This window comes from Arvicanthis niloticus, chromosome 18, assembly GCF_011762505.2.
Source record: "Arvicanthis niloticus isolate mArvNil1 chromosome 18, mArvNil1.pat.X, whole genome shotgun sequence".
NCBI classification, from domain to species: domain Eukaryota; kingdom Metazoa; phylum Chordata; class Mammalia; order Rodentia; family Muridae; genus Arvicanthis; species Arvicanthis niloticus.
In genome coordinates, this window is record NC_047675.1 from 48064117 (window position 1) to 48078039 (window position 13923).

General features: G+C 58.2%; 1 protein-coding gene across 3 annotated transcripts in view; it reads left to right on the forward strand.

The window, feature by feature from the left end:
• Window positions 1-1286: 1286 nt before the first annotated feature.
• The window catches only part of Zfpm1 (zinc finger protein, FOG family member 1), a 55320-nt gene continuing 42683 nt past the window's right edge, over window positions 1287-13923 (forward strand). For all 3 annotated transcript variants that reach the window (XM_034523163.2, XM_034523164.2, XM_076915991.1), the window contains exon 1: window positions 1287-1668. In XM_034523163.2, coding sequence (XP_034379054.1) covers window positions 1629-1668 — 40 coding nt within the window. In that variant the 5' untranslated portion in view covers window positions 1287-1628. The remainder of the gene's footprint in view (window positions 1669-13923) is intronic.

Below are 13923 nucleotides of genomic sequence, written 5' to 3' on the forward strand. Positions count from 1 at the left end.
GCTGCTGGGCAGAACAGGTCTCCAAGTCCTAAACAGACCTGCGGACATAGCCTCAGGACACTGGAACTAGCGAAGGAGGCGAGAGGTCTACCTAGAACGAGGGTGGGAATTCAGGGCCAGCGCGGCCTGGGCCAGCCCGGGGCCAGCCCGGAGGAGGTGAGGACAAGGCTGAGAGGATTGGACGAACGTGGCCTGGGCGGGGGGCGGGGAAGGACCAGGCCTGTGGGAAGAGCTACGGGGCAGAGGCGGGGCCAGGGAGAAGGGCGGTCCTGCCGAGGCGGGGCGAAGGCAAAGGAGGAGGAGACGTGGGCGGAGCCAGCACTGGGAAGGAGGGAGTTGTGGGCGTGGCTAGCGCGGGATAGCAGGGAATGCAGGGGCGGGGCCCGTGGAAAGGACGAGTAAGGGGGCGGGGTCAGTTTGCGGCTGAAGCTGTGTTCCTGCGAGGACGAGCAAAGGGGCGGAGTCAACGTGAGAGTGTAGCTGAGGGCCAGGGTCAATGTGAGGAGGTCAGAACGGAGGGACCGGGTCAATGTGAGGAGGATCGCCTGAGGCGGGGTCATTATGAGCTGAGAGGCTGAGGAGCAGGAGCAATGTGAGGGCGGGGCAGGGGCAGGGACAAGGTGGAGAGGACGACTGATAGGCGGAATCAGTGTGATAAGGTGGCTGAGGGACAGGGTCGACGAGAGGAGGACGGCTGAGAAGCAGGTCAATGTGAGGAGGACGAGCTGAGGGGCGGGGTCAACATGAGAAGAGACGGCTGAGGGGCGGGACCAATGTGAAGAGGACGGGCTGAGGGGCGGGACCAGTGCGAGGGAGGGGGTGGCTGAGGGGCGGGGCCAATGTGAGGCGGATCGACTGAGAGGCGGGATCAATGTGAGAATCCGCTGAGGAGCCGGGTCAACCGGAGGAGGACGAGCTGAGGGGCGGGGTCAACGTGAGGAGGGATGGCTGAGGGGCGGGGCCAATGTGAGGAGGGACGGCTGAGAGGCGGGATCAATGGGAGAAGGATCGGCTGAGGGGCGGGGTCAGAGCGAAGAGGACGGATGAAGGGTGGAGCCAGCGCGAGGAAAGAAGGCCCGGCCCAGGCTGGGTGAGCACGCGGAAGCCGGCAAGCAGAGAAAAGATGAGCAATAGTTTGGGGCGGGGCCAGCGGGAAGGACGGTCTGGGGGCGGGGCTAGTGGTGGTGGGAAGGCGGGACCGCGGAGGATGGTCCGGGGCGTGGCGAGAGGCGGGGCCGCCTCCAGCTACGCGAAGGCCCCGCCCTCCCGGCCAGCCTGCAGGGAGCGCCCTGGCGGCGGCCGCCGGTTCGCCGCTCGCGGCTCGCAGGTTCCATTGAGAAAAGCTGAGCGGCGGCGGCGGCGTCTGCGCCGGAGCAGAGAAGCCGCCACCAGCCCGCCGCCCGCCGGGCAGTCCGCGCGCCCGAGCGCAGGGCCGTGGCCTCGGGGCCTCCGCGGCGGCGCCGGCGGCCCACGCGCGGCGCGGCGGGCTGGGGGCGCGGGCCGAGGCAGCCGTGGAGCCCACGGGCCGGGGGCATGAGCCGCCCCGCTACCCCGCCGCGCCCCTGCCGCCCGCCGCCGCCCGCCAGGGGCTAGAGGCGGCCGCCGCGAGGGCGCGCGGCGCCGGAGACATGTCCAGGAGGAAACAGAGCAATCCCCGGCAGATCAAGCGTGAGTCAAACTTTGCCCGCGGTGCCCGCCAGACCCCCGCTGGCGCCCAGCCGCCCCGCGCCGCCCCTGTGCGGCCGCCCAGCCCCGCTGCGCCCGCGACCTTCACCCCGCGCCGCGCCCCCCGCGCCGAGTGCCAAGCGCGCCGTAATCTAATCTCTGCCGGCGGGCAGGGCCCCCGCGTCTGGGCTTGGGCACCCAGGGGGTCCGGGCCCCGGAGAGGGTGGCGGGTCCCGAGAGCCGGAAGGAGAGCGGCTGGGGGCGCGGCTCCGGCAGAGCCCGGCCACCTCGCGGCCTGCACCTCCCCCGCATCAGAGATGGTGCGGCGATAGGGCGGCCCCGATCTGGGCTCAGATAAAGTTTAAAATATTCCATTCTGCAAGTCCCATCCTGATAAGATCGCTCTGTCGGGACGGGCTGAAATTGTGATCTTATCTGGCGCGCTCGACTCTCCCAGGCTTTGTATCTAGAGGCAGAAGGAGAAAGACCTGGGAGTAAGGGGGACTTGGGACTGCGGGGACCGGCCGGCGCCCACCGCAGCGCTTTGGCTGCAGAGCGACAAGGCAGCGGGATAGGTAGTGGAGGCTGCTGCTACCCATGCGCTCGGTACTGGCTGACCAAACAAACCCCTTTATCCGCTCCGGCTCTGGAGTTTTCGATCCGACCTCTGCCTGCTGGGGGACATGTGGAGGTCCGACCCACCAACTGCCCCTAACAACGCTGCGCGGGCAGATGTTGCCCATGGGCAGCGCTCCCTCCACCCCCGCATCCGAGGGTTATTCTGAACCTTCCAGGGACACAAGGGACTCAAACGTTGTTCCCGAGTGAGTCCAAGTTTCTCGCAGGTCCTCCCGTGGGCACTTTCCCGATCAAGTCAGACCCTACACTCCATCACCCGTGCCCCTACAGTAAGAGCCTCCTGGGCTGGCTGGGCTACCAGGTTGCGGGGCCTCTTGGCTGCTCTAGGAGCGAGTAAGCACACAGGAAGAGCTCCTCCCCACGCCACACCAATAATAACTTCGCGCCTCTCCCGGCAGGGCGCGGGGCTTCCTCCCTGGAGCTTCCCTTTGGCGAGAGCGACAGGTCATCTGGGCTGCCCAGGAGGTGACGGGAGGGGGGCTGGGCATCCGGCTTCCCAGCTCCAGACGCCTGAGCTACCTCCTCTGCCCACATGACACTGCCACAGGACCCAATGTACATTTTAGCTTGTGAGGGTATCCCCTACCACTGAAATCTGGGGGGGGGGGGGGCGCTAGGGGAGGAGGGGACGCAGGGAGGAATCTGGGTTCTGGTAACCCGACTCCCCAAATGCGAGCGGACCTGTTTTCCGAAAGTCTCCTTCTATCATGTCAACTGAAGTATTAAAGCCACCCACAGGTCCCGATCTGTGCTGGTTCTCTGGTTTCTTTTTCCCCTCCTCGCCTGTGCGCCTCTGCCGGGTTCTGTTCTCGCGTGTATGTGTGTGCGTGAGCGTGTGTGTGTTTCAGTTTGATGAGAAATGCAGATAGCTAGGGCAGGGAGATCTCAGGTTGGGAGCCGATCGCCAGCGCTGATAAGCCCGTGGGAGCCCAGTAGAGCCCAACCCACTTGGGTCAGCGAAACCCCGCACTCTGAGATCCAGGACCGAGACTGTGCAGGAGAGCCCCTCTGATCCCCTCGCAGTGCCCCACGACTCGAGCAGAAGAGGAGAGCAGGCCTGGGGGCGGGGCCCTGAGCCCTCTGTGCAACTCGTGGCCCCGGCCCCTCCTCCCCTAGCCGATCTAAACGCGTTAAGATGCGAACGTTGATTGTCACCATGCGGAGGCGCCTGCCCGCCTGCTCTCTGCCCAAGGCCGTGCGTGAGGCCCTCACAGCTGCGCGCCTGCTGCCTTGGCCTCACCTGTGGCGGGTCTCAGGGTGCGGAGGGGAAGCAGGTTGAGCTCTAGGGGCCGACGCCCTCCACGCCCCCACCAAAGCCGGGTTGCAGCTGCCCGCGCCTCTGTGCGCCTTTTGTTCTGCGCAAAGATAGATGTGCCGTGCCGATAAGGCTTGCAACCGATGGCAGCCGCGATAGCGCTTCCATTTATTAACTTCAAACGTGGGAGAGGGGGGAGGGCGAGGCAGGAGCGCGGCCTTAGCCAGCCAGATGGCTGACATGATAGGCCGGGCCCCTGGAGGGGGTGAGGGGCAGGGTGCAGCTCGGGACCCTCGGTGCCCCGGCCCACCAGCTTTCCTCCTGCCCAGTCGATGTAAGCTCTGATAAGTAGGGGCCTAAGCGTGGGCCAGTCCTCCCAGTGGCGATTGCCAAGAGAGATAAGAGGCCTTATCTACGGCCACCAGGCCCCGCTGGGTTCGAGGCAGCAGCAATGTGGGGGCGTCCGGCGGCAGCAGGGGGCCTGGGCAGCAAACGAGGGAACAATGTGGGGGGGGGGGGCGTCCATCTGGGACACTTTGCCCAAACATACTTATTGGCAAGAAGTTGATCTTCCCCCTGCGGCCAGTGGTACAGTCCATCAAAATGAAAGAAAACTGACTTGGTGCTGCCTGAGAGGAGGGGAGCGACACTCCACCCCTCATTCCAACTAGGTGGCACTCAGAGGCTAGGGGCGGTTTGTCACCTGCGAAGGGTGATTTCCCCTGAATCATGTTGGGCTGCTCTGGGTTCCTGGCAAGTCTTAGGTGTGACCCGTGTGGAGTTAAAGAAAAACTCGAGGTGGTTTCCACCAACCTGGCTGCTTTTGGGAAACCAAGGAGGTGTTCTGAAGAGATCTGTATAAATCTGCCTGCGCAGACAAGCAGTTGTTGAGAGCTGCTTGTGTGCTGTGGACAGTGGGGTGTTTATTGTATGCAGTATGTATGTATCCTGCTGTATGCAGTTCCCTACTTATCAAGTACCTGCTGTATGCAAGCACTGACTCAGCTCTATCCACAGTATGATCGAAGGAGCAGAGCCAGAAGGCACAAGCAGGCCAGTCGGGTCCCTTCTCAGCAGCTAGCCTCTAGACTGTCAAGACAAGGCCAGCCCCAGGGGCACTTCCATTGATAGTGACCTGGCCTCGGTTTTCTGCTTTGGAAACTTGGGCTGTTGTGATTGTGGTGTGACGAGCTGAAAGACAAGATGCTGGTGAGAGCCAAATCAGGAAGGTTCTGACATGCTGGGCTGGCCCTCAGTTTCCCTCTTTGAAATAAGATCGGCTGAGATAAGCATTCAGGGCTACAGGAAGCCCCCAGGTCAGGCAGGAGTTATTGATCCCAGATGCTTAAAAGACTTAGGTCACCGGACACAGGTTTGGAGGAGGAGTCTAGGACTCACCACATCCCACCTGGTGCAGCCGCCCTTGCCTCTGAGGAGATGTTTTCACACATTCTTACAGTTAGTGATAGCCACAGGATGACTAATTCACTCCAAGCCCAGAAGCCATCTGCCAGCTTCTAATACTTAACACCCACCCACAGGGCTGGTGGTGCTGACAGCAGGGGACAGCCCCATTTTCAGGAGAGCTGGGGTGAACCCCCAATAGCAGCCGGATAGTTTTTAGCTATATTTTATGGACCTAGGAGGGACAGTTTACAGAGAGCAGTCCCCACTCCCCTTTGTAAGTATGGGAGGTCCCTAGGGTCGGGTCTCTCAAGGGCTTTGGTGTGCCTTGACACCTCCTGGAGATTACTCTGTCTCCATGTCTTCTCTTCCTCACAGTGTCTGCCATCCAGAACTTAGAGAGAGTGACAGGGGACTAAGAACTGTCCCCCTCCAGCCTTGACCTGGCTGTCCCAAGCATTGGCCTGGTACTGGACGCTATGGTCCTCTAGACTACCAGAGCGCAAGCATGGTACTGTGTGCAGAGGGGCCCGAGGCAAGAGGCACTGTGGTGAAGCCCCCTGACTCTGCAGCCCACATGAAGTCTCCAGTGCTTGTTGGGCCTTCCTATGTAGATGGGTAACAACCAAGTACCTGCCCTGTACCAGGCCTGAACGAACCTATGCAGGCTCAGTGTTCACATCGTTGTACCTTCCCGAAAACGAGCCCCAGAAAACAGTGAAGCCAGAGATGGAGGTGGAAGGTGGATGCTGCCCTTGCTTTTGGAACCAGGAACCCCGTCTAGGTGTCTCACCACACTCTGGCTTCCGCCTGCTCTTGAGCATAGTCCTCAATTTTCATATCTGTACAGTGGGCCTATGGGAGGGCTGAGGGCCTCTGCCATCCCTTCCCAGCTCCTCTTGCCATCCCAGTGCTACTCTCCGAGATGCCTCAACTCAAGGGCAGTGCCTGGGAAAGCCTTACTCAGCCCTACCCTGGCCTGAGCCTGGGACCCAGTCCCAACGGCCCAGGCCCCTCCCCGGAGGTCACAGGAACCCAGTATGGCACCGATTTAAGTGGGTCAGTTGGGGAGAAAGGAGGAGGAATGTGATGCCATTAATTGTGCCCCTTATCTCCTGTTTCTATGCCAACCAGACGGTCCCGGGGCTTGACGGCTCGTGAATAATACTCCAGGCCGGCCTATCTGCCATCGACAGGCCTCACGGAGGCAGCTGTTGCCTCCTGATTGGTATCGGAAAAACCTATGAACCCAGCCCACATGGAGCCGCTTGGCCATACTCAGGCCCTGCTGGCTCCTGCCCACCTGCCTACCATCCCTTTGAGGCCACCTGGAGGTACTTACAGTCCTTGTTCCCATTTCACAGATGGGGAAACTGAGGCCACAGCCACACATTGCCTTGCAGACCTCTTCTGGCTGGAGGCATGGCAGAATAAGGGGCAGCAGCACCTTCAGGAACCATGTCACACACACCCCATCCCCTCCCATCTGTCAGGCCATGTGACCTTGGCAAGCCCCATCTCTGTATGGTTCCTGTGCTCATCGTGTGTCATTAGGATGTGTATGGCCCCTCAGTGGGGATAGAGGTAACCCAGTCGGGGCTTGTGCTCCAGTAGAGACATTGAGGGTTCTCTCTTCAGGTATCTTTAGTCTCAGTGCTTATACAGGCCTTCTCTGAGGATCTGTCCCTCATATTCTGGGACAACTTTGCTGACACCCAGCTCCTCTGGCTTCTGAGGAGAGCCTGCCTCAGCCATGTCCCACTCCTTGGGACCACTAGAGCCAGATACTTGCTGGGAAGTTCTTACTGCCTGTAGGATCGTGGAAAGGCATGTTGTGAGGGCAGGAATCTTGCTTCTCCACCCAGTGTGGGGTGATAGTGCCTGTCTCCAGAAGCAGCTGCCACCCCTTCCCTGCCACCCTTTCCTCCCCTTTTCTTCACGACCAGGTCCAGCTTCTCTGAGATGGAATATCCCTGTCCCACGCTCCTCCCATGAGATCTCAGCTCGTCACATACAGGGGCCCTGCCTTTGGCTCACAGCTGTGGAGTAAATGTGAGTTCCTGGTACTGTCCCTGTTCTTGGCCAGCCTCTCCCTGCATATTCACACTGACTTGCTAAGTAAGGGAGCCCATGGACTGTGCAGCCATGGTGTGTTGCTTGCTTTCTGTGGTCCTCCTCCAGACACCTCTGCCCTCTGTGCTCTGTAGTGGTACGGATCCAGGCAGCCAAGTGGAGTCATTGGATCTCCCAGGGTAGTGCCTACTCTACAGAGGAGCTGTTGGCCTCTGAGAGAGAAGGCCTGGGCAGAATGGGAGCATAGAACATGGGCACCAGCATGGGGAAGGCCAAGGAGCTGCCCATGGCATGTAGAGTTGCCTGAGCAGAGCCCTCCGTGCCTCAGCAGGAGCACAGGCCCTCAGTGAGCCGCCTCTACTCCATTGAGGTAGATGTGCACACTTGTAACCTGCAGGAAGTTAAGCTCTTACCTGTGGCTGGTCTCTCATATGAGCATGGCGAGCCCCAGGGTGATGGGGCTTGTCACATGGCCTGACAGGAAAACGCTCCTGTCCAACTTCACATAAGGTTGTCAAGTTCAAGAGTGCAGATCAGTCCTGACCAGGGCCCAGAAAACCACAGGGGCTGATGAGAGCCTGGGCAAAAGAAGCAGCCCCACACTGCAGTCTGGTGATGTCAGCATTGCTGGCTAGGGCTGTCCCATGTCAACCCTGGGCAGTCTATGTCTAAGAGGCCAGGGCCTCCCCTTCCCTCTCTTCCCATTCCAGTTGTGCAGTCATCCCTGCATATGGTCCTAACTTTAGGATACTCAGCTCCTAGCCCGCTTCTCCCCAGGGGCCTCAGTCAGTCTCATCCTGGTGCTCGGCCAGCTTGAGTTCTCTCACCCACAGCCTGGGAACAGCAGGTCCTAGCCCACATGTAGAGTACTGTTCGCCACCTAGGTAGGAGTGGTATACCATAGGTACTTGAGGAATGGCAGCCGTGCAGAGTAGGCTCAATCGAAGGGACCCTTAGTAACATGGCCCCATTGCTTATGAACTCTGGGCTACAAGCCTAGCCCTTGCCTTGAGCCAGGCAGCCACAGAGGGGTCCCCCATGGAGAGCCGCTCAGCCTGGCTTCTCTGGAGAGCTGTGTGTAAGTGGCCCTTCCACCTCAGCTTCTACTTGTAGCATAAGAGCCTAACAAGAGCTCCTTTTTAGGCCCTAGCGAGAGCTTGGGGTGCACACTGAAGACAGGTGGCAGTACCAGGTGGACACTGCCAGTCCTGCTGGCTCTGGTGTTGGCATATGCCTGGTGGGCTTTCCCAGCCTTGTTATGGGTGAGAACGTCAACGCACTCTGAGGCCGACTACACAGGAGCCAGGGTGAGCGTCTCTGAGCAGAAGCTGCAGCCCACTGCCATAGCCCCACCATCCCGCATGTCTCTGGAGCTTCTCTGCAGGCTGTCAGGTCCCTCTCTCCTCAGCAGCCCTCTGGGTAACAATGTGGAACATATGCAGACTTGGCCAGGCGCAGCAGCAGCAGCAGCACCCCCACATACACACCCACTGGGCCGCTGCCACCACCACAGACACCTCAAGTACCCCTTCCCTTACCTGCTCCAACTGGCTGTGGCCGCTAAGCCTGAGCTTTTCCATCTGTGGAGTGAGTGGTGGCTGTAGCCTCTCTGAGCCAGGTACAGGCTGCTTCCTTCCTATGCCTTGATCAAGGTCTACAGTAGCCCCTGGCAGTGCTCCCCATCACTGTGAGTGCTCCTTTCGGCTCAGTACTCACCTCACTCACATCCCTAAGCACCTCTCTAGGTGCTTTCTTAGGTTGAGGTTCACTTTTTTTTTTTTTTTTTGTTTTTTCGAGACAGGGTTTCTCTGTGTAGTCCTGGCTGTCCTGGAACTCACTCTGTAGACCAGGCTGGCCTCGAACGCAGAAATCTGCCTGCCTCTGCCTCCCAAGTGCTGAGATTAAAAGCGTGCACCACCACTGCCCGGCTGAGGTTCACCCTTTTTTACACAGAAGAATTAGAAGATTGGAGTTGCCGGGGCCAGTGGTGGTGCACGCCTTTAATCCCAGCACTTGGGAGGCAGAGGCATTCAGATTTCTAAGTTTGAGGCCAGCCTGGTCTACAGAGTGAGTTCCAGGACAGCCTGGGCTACACAGAGAAACCCTGTCTCAAAAAGACAAAAAAAAAAAAAAAAAAAAAAGATTGGAGTTCTTTTCTTGCCCCACAAGAACTGGAGTGTCAAAGAAGCTGCCCCAGGGTCTCACAGCTATGCATGATGTTCTCACTATGGAAGCAGAGCCTGCCGGGGGTGGCGTGTACAGCCCTGTGTGCCCCCGCCGTACAGGTGGGTGCGCTATAGGGCCTTTGGGCCCTCCTGAGCTTTACCCTCCCTACTGTACATGGCGCCGTGATGCCTACCTGGCGGGAGACAAGGATTAGAGAGCACTGGCAGAGAAGACATTGCCAGCTATAGCCAAGGAAGACGGAAACGGGCCTTTGTCCTCTTCCCCTGTTGCTGATGGCCAGCTCTCAATGTCTTTAATTCTGTCTCCCCTGAGACAGCTTCTTGCCAGTTCCTCCTGATATCTGACATTTAGCCCTATAGTTTTCCCATCTTCTCCCAAGCTTACACTTGCCTCAGTTGCCTATTCTCTCACCCTAGGAGAAACAAAGAGGGCCAGGGCTAAGAGTCTCAGCTCCTTTCTGCAGAACTCCATCGCTGTTTAGGGACAAGGTATCCATCCCCACCTTGCTGGAGTGGCCTCCATTGAGGGTGAGGCTCTGCAACTGTCCCTCCAGGACCCCTCTGGCTTCTGGCACACTGAGCTTTGTTGGGGAGGGGAAACTGAGGCTCAGAGCACTGGTGTGGGTGACCTCACCCAGTCTCCCCACAGTCAGCTCAACTTCCAGGTGTGAAAGTGAGCACATGCTGAGTGTGTCCCAGCCCGGCTCCATGTCTGTGAATAGCCTGGGCTCAAGGCCCAGATGGGGAAACCAAGGCTTGGAAAGTTCAAAGATCAGACCCGTGGGAGAGTCACCATGTGGATGTTTGGGAGGGTGAGAGAGTAATAGCCGTGGGGGAAGGGGAGCAGCCACACCCATTTTCAAGCCCAGAGTCTGAGGCTTTCAAGTGGGTCTCAACCACAGCCAGCTCTGGTCCCAAGGTTTTAGCAAAGATCAGAGTTGCAGCAGACTGGCTGGGTCTCACTCCTCTGCTGCCTTTGTGCCATCTGTTTACCACCACAGCACCCCCTGCCTCCGTCTCTCCTACTGAGTCCCACACCTGCTTGACCAAGCTCAGTTGCCCAGAGACAGGGACATCCCAACCGACCAGGCAGCCTGGACAGTCCATGGGCACCAGGCCTTCTTCCTTCACCTAGTTGGCCAGCCAGCTCTCTCTTGGAGCAGCCACAACCTGGTCCTCTCTGCACTGTCTCCGGTCCCGGCCTCCTCCGGCGCAGGTTTCAGCTCCTGTGATAACTCGGAAAGTTGAACTGGCCCCATTACTGCACTGAGATGGTTGGCAAGATACAGCTCGATAATGGAGGAGATACCCACGTCTCGGTGGCCAGCGGCCTGGGCTCCCGCCCATTAACATTCCCCACCAGCGATCCGCGCTATCTCCTCTCCTTCCACTCCTCCCGCAGATAAGAATGGAAATTCTGACTTCATAGCTCGCTGATTAAAGTGTCTGGATTTCTTGATAATACACAGATAAATTATGTTTTTGAAAAGGAAGGTAGGGAGGCGGGTAGAGAGAAGGGGGCCCCAGAGGGGAGCCCTTGGCTGACTCTCAGGAGATGCCCCTCCAAGCCTCTGGTCCAGGCTGGTAGCCACCAAATGTCCAGCCACTGAAACTGCAGTCAGACCCAGTTAGGCCCAGCAGGTACCACTCAGAGCAGACTCTGGTACAGGGTCTCCCAGGCCATAGGGTCCAGCCTCCAGAACTGATGGCAGCCCCCCAACACACACACACACACACACACACACACACACACACACACACCCTTGGGCAGATCTATGTAACATGGCCTTGTTTGCCAGCAGACATGGTGCTTCTGCAACCTCACCAGGCTGCTTCACCTGTGTGCCCTGCTGCCCCACAGTGCCTGGTTAGACCATAGGTGGTTCTGTAAGTGTCAGCGTGCCCATGCAAAGCCATGCCCACCAGCTGTGAGGGCCCTGCAGCACTCAGATGCCCAATGGGCCCCAGGCCTGTCCTCAGCCATTGTGTCTCCCAGCTGCCTCTCATGACAGGCGGCACCCAGATGGGACTCAGGTGCCATTGCGAGCTTGTCTGGATAAAGCTGCCTCCTTCAGCTGATCCAAGATCCTCGCTGATGGTGTGATGCGCCAAGATTAGGGCTGCGCCGGGCTAATCCTCCTGCTGAGGGACAGGTGAGGCAGCCAGGGAGGAGTGAGGCAGCTGCTGTGTGAGAAGAGAAACCAGGGTCTGTCAGCCCTAGACACCCCTTGGGATGGTGGCCAGGCCACACTGGCCACACTGGCAGGAACCCCTTCACAAGCCCTCCTGGGCCCAGTGAAGTGGAGGCACTCGCTCTTTTCCCTCCCTGTCCTGTGTGTATAAAATCATTCCTGAGAACTGAAACTCAGGAATCCGAGATAGGAAGGTCTGAGGAGGGCAGGAACTTTGCTGTGTAGTCCTGGGTCTTCCCGGGATGATGATCCCAGTGCTGGCCATGCTGAGGAAACTATCTGACTGACTTGTGTGTGTACCCTTGGGCTTGGCCTGCTTCTGACATGGTGTCCTCCCATTATCCCTTGTTTCTCTTCTGATGACTTAGGTCACAAAACACAGGAGGCACTCTGACCCAGAGGCTCTGTCCAGATCTGAGCCTCCATCTACCTAGAGGTACTGAGGTATTTGCAGATACGACCCCCTACCTCTATAAAGGGGCCTGGGCTCTCCACTTTAAAGGGAAGGCATGGGTACAGAGTGGGCAGATGCTCAGAATTACCCAGCCCTACCCCTGGATGATGCAGATTGGCCTGAAGGGCCTTGAATTCAGAGACCTTCCTGCCTGCCTCCCAAGAGTAGGGATTAAGATGTGCACTGTCACACCTGGCCATTGCTGTGTTTAGTCTTGCTTATTGCTTGTAGTCATTTCGTTTGCCCCCACAAAAGAGGCTCCTTTGGTGAGAAAGTTGACTGAAGGGATGGAGAGACAACTCTGTTAGTAAGTGCTTTCTCCATGCAAGCGTGAGGATGGACCTGAGTTCAGATCACCAGTCCCATATAAAGAACCAAGCATGTAGTGTGGTCCTGTAGTCCCCGGGCTGAGGACACTGAGACATGTTGCCTCTGGGCAAACAGCTCCCACAGGACTTCTTGATAAGGTGTCAGGCTCAGGGTTTCCGACCACCGCCACGTGGATGATTCTAGAATGTTTGTCTCTGTCATCCTGGGTCATTATCCCCAACCCCTTCTGGCTAATCACCAGAATTTCATACCTGGAATGTCTCAGCACTCACACTCTGAACCATAAAGCTCCAGGATATGAGAGGGGTTTAGGGTCCAGCCTACCTATCACTCTTTAGGCGTCTCCCTGTTCTGAGCTTCAGTTTCCATATCTGTAAGACAGGCCTAGAGATGCACAGACTGCCCTGCTCCTGGTCCTGCTCCCCAGAACCTCTAGCCCTATTCTCTGGCTGCCCCATCGGCCTCACCTAGCTGTGCCCACCAAATCCAGACTGCTAGACTCCAGGCCAAAGAGGCACAGCTGGACTCAGCTCCATCGGGCCTGGCTGTGTAACCTTGGGCTAAGACTTCACTTCACTGGGCCTGGTTACCTCATACAGCAAACAAGGCAGTGAGTGTCCTTGCAGGTCCTTGTGAGGAGCTGAGGAGACAGACCTTGGGAACCCTGGAATCCTGGCAGACAGGTGGGACTCTACCCTCCCAGGTTCTTCTCAGGGCCTGTCTCCCTTCCTGGCTGGTGCCTGAAAGAGAGAGGCATCCTCCTTAAGCTCCACTGGTGTGGGAGGGAATGGGGTGGGTGTGTTCCGCCCTCCCAGGCCCCCAACAAAAAGAAGAAAGAAAGGGAACCTTGATAAAAGGAGCGATAGGCGCCATGCGTGGAGGAGCCGCTATCAGCCCATCTATCTGCCTGCTCACTCTCGGTTCTTTCCCCTTATCTCACCCCTCCAAATGCCAGGAACAAAAGCCTTGCAGACTTACACATATTGCCAAGCCCATGGCCCAACTCAGGGCTGCCAGGAGAGATGGCCCTGAAACCTAAAAAGAGTCGAGGCCCCTCACCCTCGGCATTTTGGAAAAGGAAGGACCCAAATGGTCCATTCTGAGAGGTGGCAGCTAGGACGGAGTTGTCCAGGAGTGGGTGCCAAGAGGAGGGGCGGTCTCCACGGCACCCCTTGAATATTAGCTGTGTGACCTTGGGTCAGTATCTTCCCTCTGAGGCACCCAGAGTGGATTTAAGTTGCCAAGAATAGGTTTAGAAGGGGACCAGTCTTCCCCCATAAAGTTCCTTTTTACCTAAATCAACCGGAATCTACCACTTTCCAAAACACTCCCAAGACCCAGTCCCACCTTTGCCTCCTTTGAAAACTCCAAAGCCCTATGGATTGATTGTCTTAGAGACTTCCTGGGTCCCAAGAGCAGCACCACGGAGCCCTGGCCCACAGGGCATCCATTCCCCCCACTGCTGTCCAGCCCCTGCTAGCAGCCAATGAAAATAGAGTGTGCAAATAAGCAGGCCTGAGGCTCAGAGATTGGCTACAGTTCCATGGAGGGGGTGGGGCCTTATCTTAACCGGAGAGTGTGTACCTGTCCAGCCTAGACCCACTGGGTGGAAGTCCTCCCGGGCTTCTGAACCTTCTTAGGGAACCTTGTGTTTGCCTTGGACAGGCCAGCCTTTGAGTAAGCTCTGCTGACCTCAGCCTGAGCCACACCCTCGGGCACTAGGAC